Source organism: Sinocyclocheilus grahami, unplaced genomic scaffold, assembly GCF_001515645.1.
Source record: "Sinocyclocheilus grahami isolate Dianchi unplaced genomic scaffold, SAMN03320097.WGS_v1.1 scaffold317.1, whole genome shotgun sequence".
Classification (NCBI taxonomy): domain Eukaryota; kingdom Metazoa; phylum Chordata; class Actinopteri; order Cypriniformes; family Cyprinidae; genus Sinocyclocheilus; species Sinocyclocheilus grahami.
The window spans coordinates 470,913-479,585 of record NW_015505496.1 but is presented as its reverse complement, the minus strand read 5'-3'; the positions used below and the strand labels follow the sequence as shown (position 1 = coordinate 479,585).

General features: G+C 37.8%; 1 protein-coding gene across 1 annotated transcript in view; it reads right to left on the bottom strand.

Moving 5' to 3' along the window:
- Positions 1-8,673, bottom strand: part of pdzd2 (PDZ domain containing 2) — an 86,390-nt gene that overhangs the window by 5,158 nt on the left and 72,559 nt on the right. The window contains exons 14-21 of the mRNA XM_016294376.1: positions 7,956-8,115; positions 6,654-6,817; positions 5,082-5,185; positions 4,141-4,315; positions 3,184-4,046; positions 2,144-2,288; positions 1,091-1,209; positions 434-437 (exon numbers count right to left, since the gene is read on the bottom strand). Of these exons, the coding sequence (XP_016149862.1) occupies positions 434-437; positions 1,091-1,209; positions 2,144-2,288; positions 3,184-4,046; positions 4,141-4,315; positions 5,082-5,185; positions 6,654-6,817; positions 7,956-8,115 (1,734 nt within the window). The remainder of the gene's footprint in view (positions 1-433; positions 438-1,090; positions 1,210-2,143; positions 2,289-3,183; positions 4,047-4,140; positions 4,316-5,081; positions 5,186-6,653; positions 6,818-7,955; positions 8,116-8,673) is intronic.

Here is an 8,673-nt window from a genome sequence, read left to right as displayed (position 1 = left end):
AAATATGGACAAAAATACAGTATGGATTAAAAAAAAAATCATTTTTCAGTTATTACAAATGTTCAGGTCAGTTAATAAACACTTCAATATTAGGCAGTTAAAACATGGCAAACAGTTAAAGACAATCACTGGATATGAAGACCTTACATCAAGATAAGTTCTACCATATATGTGCACAGTTGAGGCCCGCAAGAAAAGCTACACATTGCTTGTTTTATAAATCAACATTCCATTGGAAAACTATTCTGACTATCCCTTTACATTATCCTTCAAATATGCATATCAAATTATACTAAAAAGAAACCCAGAGCAGTACCCTTGCAGTTCATTTTATAGTCTGATATTTCACTGATTAAGTTATTCATTATTGTTGTTCAAAGTCAGCACCACAGAGCCAAACTCCGTAGGAAACTTTGGACTACTATGAAATAACTTCTCTGAAAAAGGTGAGTCTCACTCTCACAAAGACAATCACAAAGGATTTTTTTTATTGTTTCCGATAATGTAATACTTTCATCCTGGAGGCATATAAGACTGCACTCAGTTTTATCTGAAGCCGACACCTCTGAATATTCCATTCACAATTAAAAAGACAAATGTAAAACATGCATCATCTCCTTAAATATTTATTGCATTCAAAGGGTATTTTACTTGACATAGCTAAAAAAGGCAGACCTAGTGGTGCATTCAACATAATTGAGTTCATGTTATTCTAAACATCATACACACAGCTGATAAATGCTCATGCTTACATAAATGTATATGAGCATATGCGCTAATGTATATGATGAACAGGATCGATCACATACAGTATAAACATCAGATGAAGGCAGGTATAGACATACAAAAACAAACACATGGCAAATATATTAACACAATATATAACACTATATTGTTTCTTGAGGCTATTGCTCTGCATGATCAGATTCAAAAGATCTCTGAGTTATGTTTTGACCAAAATTTTATGAATGTTTTAGTCCATCTTTCATTTAAAATTAGAATGTGGCAGTCAGAGCAATAACACCAAATCTAGATTCTAATTGACTAATGGCCTTTAGGAAGCATTAGCGCTGTTACTCTACACATCTACGGTGGCTACGGTAGTAAAGTAATCAATAGTCACCATTGACAAATAGCCAGGAGCCTGCAGTTCCCTTTGAGTTGGTGAAGGGTACTGCCAGAAAGGGGAAGCCTGTAGTACTCTTATCTCTTTAAGGCAGCATGGGAATAGACAGACTTATCTCTTTATTGCAATGGCAAATCTACCTTTGCTAACAGTCTCTTGTAAAGGATATATTGTACAAGACCTGTTTATCCTGCTATATTGTGATATATTGTTTATACAATTAGGAAACAGCTTTAAATCTGCTGGAGTACCACAGTCTGAGGGAAGGGAGGAGGGAATGTGAATAATACTTTAACAAGCCATCTAGAGCAATATGACACTATACATGACACAGCATTGACTACTATTCTTGATCATAGCAAATTCATAATGATTATTAGATTGCCAAAATTGTAAATTGGGATCAGTATAGTATAGTCAGTTAGATTAGGGAAAACATCTTGTGAGGTTTTAAAATGATATTTTAAGGAACTGTTAATTCAAAAAGGATATCCTTTATGTGGTTCCGAACCCCTTATTTTCTTTCTTCTAAAGAACAAAAAAGGAAAAATTGTGTAGACAGATTTCCTTTCAATTGCAATGAACAGAGACAACAAGGATGCAAAAGCACCACAAAAGCAGTCCATACAATGTGTACTATTAGAAGCTACTTCTTTTGTGACAGAAGTCATATTCAACCAGTTTTACGATGCTGTTACAGTGAATTGATCTTCAATTTTTTAAGAAATGTCAGTCGCAATTCATTGTAACTGTATAGAAAATAGTGAGTCTTCAAAATTTCTCCTTGTGTGTTCCACCGAAGAAAGAAAATCATACGGGTTTGGGACAACATAAGTGTAGGTAAATGATGATAGTTTTCATTTTGGGGTGAACTGTCCCTTTAAAAGGGATCATCCTTCTTTTGGAACATTTAAATGAACAGACATGCGTGGGGGTAAACCTTTACCAAAGCTATTATCGACTTATCATTGGTTAACTCCAGGAAGCAATAGATACAGGATGCTGACTGCAACTCACCTGAGACTGGCTTCTTAATCTCTAAGGTCAATGTGATTGGCAGGTTGTGCATGAGGTCACAGATCTCCTGATAGGTGGATGTACTCACAGGAGTGTCACCAATTGTTACAATCTCATCACCCACACTCATCTTCCCTGAGGCTTCCTGAAGGAATAGACATGAAAGAAATGGGTGAAATACATTCCTCAGATTTATTCTGGAGATATCTCATCCATGCCTCCAAGCACAACCAGCTGTCCAACACCAAGTGTTATCTCAACAGTGGGGATGGAAATCGTAAAGAATTGAACAATTCTTGTACCTTAACAGTTCCATTAATATATATATTTTCAGTCTTTTAGGGAAATAAATACATAAATAAGTGTATACAATTTACCTTCCAAATGATGAGATCATTTCAAAAATAAATAATTACAAAAGGTCTGTTATAAAAAGAAATATAATGACTCTTCTGTTTAGAGGTGGCATGAATGCAACTCAATAACGGCTCTTAACAAAATATCAAACAAAAAAATAAACAAACAAAATGTGGTAACATATTTTATTCATTTTTATGAAATACTACTGATAAAAATGCATGTAAATATTTGGCTACACACTGTCATGTGTACAGCCAACCAGCAATTAGACTGAAGTCTCACAGTTAGTTTTTTTTGTGATTTTTTTTTTGTTAATCAAAGACAGATAGACTTATCAGACTTGTTTGTTTAGGAACCAGACTACACTGGGTACATTATGTTTTTATTTCACCAAAAAAAAAAAAAGCTCAATCATTTTGTAATTTTGCTGTTTTGGGCTGTAGATTCAGTAATCATGTTTGGGCACCAATGAATCAGTAGTGCAGAATATTTTAGTAGGACAGAGTATTTTAGTACGATATTCCATTAGCATTGGTGGAAGATTGAGCATGTGAGAACCATCAACAGAACAGAATGTCTTTTAATTCTTGTCAATTTCTTTTAATTAAAAAGTCTCTCTTTCTTGTTAAAATGTTAAAACACATTACAAATAATCAAAACATTCACAATTTCCAACCTACCCTTTCCGCCACACCTCCTGGTCTCAGCCCTGTGATCAGCACCTTGAGTGGAGTGGACTTAATCTCCAGATCCAAACCAAAAGACTCTGACTCACTACGCTGGAGCACTATTGTCTCAATGGTGCAGACCCCTGCTAACTCACTGGATTCCCCCTTCTTGCAGTGCAGCATCCTGCAGGGTGGCCGCGTGCTGTTCTGTGTAACCTGGGCAGGGGATGCTGGGAGTAAAGGTGGTTCTTCACCCTTGGCCCTTTGTGGAGGGTTGGGGCACTCGATGCTCATCATGCTCTTGACACGAGTTACGGCTTTGTGCTCCAGCTTGGGTGAGCGTTTGACCTCCTGCCCTTCGCGATGGGGCTCTTTTTTGACACCCAGGTTTGTTCCTCCAGCTGCCTCCATACAGCGAATGGGCATGAAGGGAGATTCGGCACTAGGCAGGCCGCTAGGTCCTTCCTCAGATTCGAGTGAGCTGCCGTAGAGCGGAGTGGCCGGCTCGCAGCCAATCTGCCTGTGGCTCTCACTGCTATCCTGGCTTTCATCATCTACCTCGAGAGATGACGTGGCTATTACAATACCAGAGTCTTCCTCTTGGTGCTGGTGCTGGTCGCCCTCCGAGACCCCGCGGAGAAGGCGACGGAAGGGGCCACTGTCTTCTTCAAGGCCGGTCTCGTCGTCACTAGGCTCATCCTCATAGCAGATGACCCGACGCTGACGAAGAAGTGGGCTACGTACAGAACTCGGGCTGCTTCCCACGCTGGCCTGTTGGGGCATGTCTGCAGTGCGACCAGCCCCTCCAGAGGCTTTACAACATTCTGGGGTTGTGCGACTACTGTCTAAACCTCTATAGGAGCCATCCCGATAGACTGTTATGATAAATGGACAGAAAAAAACACACTCTAGTGACAAACTGTCACTCTTTTTTTTATCAACATGACACTTTAGATTCAGTAATGTTACCATGAGGCTGAGGTGCTGCTGATTCCTCCATAGACGTATTACAGCTCCTGCTACTGTGCAGCATGTCGTCATCACTGGATCCCATCGCCATGGTCTCAGAGAGGGAAGACTGGCTGGGTACTTCTTGAACTGAGAAATACTGAGAGAGCTCTGCCTCTGAACTCAACGAGCCTTGCTGCAGGGCCAGAATAAGACACAAAAATCAAATCTGAAGATCAACACTAAGTAGTGTGCATACAATGGCCTCAAAAAGTACTGGGATTAACCCTAACCCTAACCAAAACCAAGTGGCTTCTGCAAACAAATCATGCTAGATTTTTCAGGACTAACTCCTTTTGAGACCTCAATTTTTCCTTTTAAATTTTTCTGGTTCGTTTTGAATTATTTTGACCAACTAAAGTTTATTTTTAGTTAGGGCTGTGCAAAAAATCGAATGCGATTTTCATGCGCATCTCGTCAGTAAAGCTGCTCCTATGATTAGTAGTAAATCTCCAGCACGTGCTTTCAGATGGAGCGGCATTTACTACACAGAGCCGTAGTTCACTGACAAGCTACACAAAATCGCGTTCATAATCGGCAATGAATCGCCTGCGATTTTGAACGCGATTTTGCGTAGCTTGTCATTTGATTTTTTGCACAGCCCTATTTTTAGTGTATGTATTAAGTGGTCTTAATTTTGAACAATATATCTTGCTTTATCATTTGAAATTTAGCAAAAAATGTGTTTGCTTGAAAAGTGGTTTTGCTATATGTCTTTAAAATAAATACCACTTAGTTTGGTATTTTGTTATTTAATGCACTTAAGTGTCTGAATACTTGTTTCATTGTACCTAAAATTCAAAATTAAATTCAAATGAAGGAAAGTTTTATGGATTTGATCAATTCCAAGTCTATTTTCTCAGACAAGTTGAGTCATCTGTAGACTAAAGCTTCTAGTTTACCCTGCTGGCGGGCTCTAGGAATCTCTTCATGGTCCAGCTGAGAGCAGGATTACCCTCCCCCTGCTTGGCTTTAACAGTGGGAGATGGACTCTTGGATGGCAGGCCTGTGAAAGAGAGCAGAAAAATAATATGACAGACAAAAAAATGTATGCTGTATTTCTTGCTGAGGCACAAATCACTGATTTCATAGACTACTGCATCAGAATTTCAAAACAATATTTGGAAACTTAAAGGGATAGTTCACCCAAAAATGAAAATTCTGTCATCATTTACTCACCCTCATGTCGTTCCATTATGCCCATGCCAGCCTTACTATCAATGGAGATGTATTTTTATTCAAATAATAATAAAATACCAATAATAAAAACACAAACAATCATAATTTCAGAAACCAAATTCAAACATTCAATGACAAAAACATTAAGAAATGTGTGATTCTGTTTCTGGAATTTCACATTAAAGAACACTGATTACATTTAAACAATGAGAACCATTTAGTCAAGTTGTTTTGATAGCACACTTTGAAGTGCTCTGCTACAGGCAGATCCCTATTTGTCTTTATACAACTCTGCTAGAAATGGCCTGACTGACTCGAGGTGAGATCAGGTTTTGCTAGATCTATTTCAGTTGACTTTTATTGTTGACTTCAATACAGATCTTTCTCAAATCAACAGAATCAATCAAACGTAACGTAATAAAAGAAACGCTTAATCTCTTGAGTGCAAAAAAAAAAAACCCCACTTCACGTCATATGCACCTGCACGGCAAAAACAAGCTTAAAAGCACTGCTGTCTTTAACAGCAAATCCACCCAAGGAACACTTTTCCAGCTCCTCTGTATCTGAGCCATGGGCCATATATGTGTTCACGCCAAGACAAAAAGATGGACTTTAAAGTCTATAGGGGAAAAATAATAATATATATATATATAAATATAGAAAATTATATGTCAGGTGCTGATTTAAGCAATTAATGACCCTTTGATAAAGGCTTCTGACCTTCTGTCACATGGTAAGTGTTAAGCTAGTCCTAACGCAGCTCTGCTCACGGCACATTAGCACTGGCTCTCATTTATCAGGCTGAGTGAACAGTCAGCATATTCTCACCACAAAAATCTCCCGCTGCACCCCACCCCAGCGCACATTTCTCTACATCTTGATTCATTAGGTGGATGGAAACCAGGCTGCTCTAGCAGAAGGGGGAGAGGAATGTTGTCTACTTTTTTGTTGAGCTTCAATGATTCATGCTATGAGCAAATTACAACTTAACAGGTGGATGGTGCTTCTGATTTCCACTTGCACCAGTCTGGCAGAGGAAGAGACCCTTGTGACCACACTGGTGTTTAGGGTTTATTTATTCATAAATTAAACCAGGTTCTAAAACTAGGGGGCATTTACATTATTAATATTTCTATGGACATTAAAATACTTTAAATATTTTATTTTCATGGAGCAATAAACCAAAAAAAGTTGCACCCTCTGAATTAATCTATTAACTACCATAGATTCTCAGTTGTTAATGAGATGATAGTTTGTAAATTTGTTAATTTCTATACTGAGGCTAAATAAGATACCAAGGTGGGGCTCCACATGTTTGGCTCTTACTTTGGGGTTTGGATGTCGGCTGATGATGAGGCTGACTGGGCCGGGTCCACATTCACTCAGGATAGCATAGGCTTCACTCAACGCTGCGTGTCTCAGGCTCACAGAATCCACCTCCAGGAGCTGGTCTCCTCGACTGATACACACATACACACACACACACAAGTCAATATAATCAAGGATTTGATCAGAACTGAACACTAAAAAAATTAACTGTTTTCCACATTCAAAATAAAGGTAAGAAATGTTTCTTGAGCAGCAAATCAGAATATTAGAATGATTTCTGAATAATCATGTGACACTGAAGACCGGAGTAATGATGCTGAAAATTCAGCTTTGCCATCACATGGATAAATTACATTTTCAAATATAACAAAATACAAAAAGTTATTTTAAACTGTAACAATATTTCACAATATTACAGTTTTTTTTACTGTATGCAACCTTTGTGAGAGTAAGAGATTTCTTTTCAAAACATTACAAAATCTTACCAACCAGAAACTTTTGAATGATAGTGTAAATTGGCAAATTTAACATTCATGCTTTCAGCCTGGACTGCAGGACATCTGATATTTTCTGGAAGCTGTAGGATCTACAGTGGGGCAAAAAAGTATTTAGTCAGCCACCAATTGTGCAAGTTCTCCCACTTAAAAAGATGAGAGAGGCCTGTAATGTTCATCATAGGTATACCTCAACTATGAGAGACAAAATGAGAAAAAAAAATCCAGAAAATCACATTGTAGGATTTTTAAAGAATTAATTGGTGGATGTTTTATACATTAGAAAAAAATGATCTGCTGCAAACATGTGGACAGACACATTGTGGGCTCTGCAGGGAAAATGAAGGTCTATGCGATTGTTCTCCCTAGTGGGGTCTTATTCCTGCCACTCCCTTCCTTTATTCACTGTAAGTGAAGAATTTAAGATGATTGCTCAAAGGGGTCCAGTGTCTGACAAGTCAGACAAACCAGCACCATCCACTCTTAACTACATGAAATATTTTTTTTCTTAGAAATGTATTGTCATTTTGTTTTTTTCTCAGAAACATGCAATAATGTTTTATTTTCTTAGAAGTGCACCTAAACTAAAAAGGCAAATTTGCTTTGAGCCATTTTTTCTACTGATTAACCACTGTTAAACATTGACAAACTGAAACTTGAATAAGAATTTTTTTTTTTATAAAGAAAGAATTTTAATTTACCACTCAGCAACTGTATATGAGACATGTGAATCTGCGTGGGATGCACATGACCACTATATAACCAAAAGTCTACCTGAGCCTGCTATCCATTTTTGCAACAGATCCTGGCGCCAAGCTGTGGATGTAGATCCCAGGAGTACTGTTTTCCAGTGTTAGACAACAGGCACCGATACCCAGCCCCACACCTGGCTCTGAAACACACACAAAAACAGCACTGCTGAGTCTTATTTCTTCTATTTATCTGGTTAAAGGGATTTTAAATATTCTGTCATAACAGGAGGGAAAGTTTTAATGGTTCATTATTAGATAGATACAACAACTGCTGAGGTGAAATTTCCCACTGAACCTAAGGGAAATCAAGCCTAGAGTCTTTGATTTAAAAGACTTACATATTTGTAATTTAAATATGCATACACACTGCAATAATAACCTTCATGACAAAGAAGTATGTGGTGTCCCTGAACTGAAGAAGTTAACCCAACTCAAATAATGAGAACGGCACTTGGAGGGTCTATATATTAGCATGACGATCCAAGAATAACAGTTTTCATTTTGGCAGGATGGTTTATTTGGACACATAATGAACCCAAAACTTAAACACACATTCATCCTGACACACGGGTGTGTGTCTATGCTAATAAAAATAACTTTAAAGCCCATTTCCTTGGAGTAAAAAATATCATGAGCCAATTTCAAATGAAAAGGAGTGTTGCAATAACTTTAGCTGATTATTAAATTAATACAGACCTAATGTTTAATTCTCAAGACTGTTTTCTTCCCAGAACAATGAA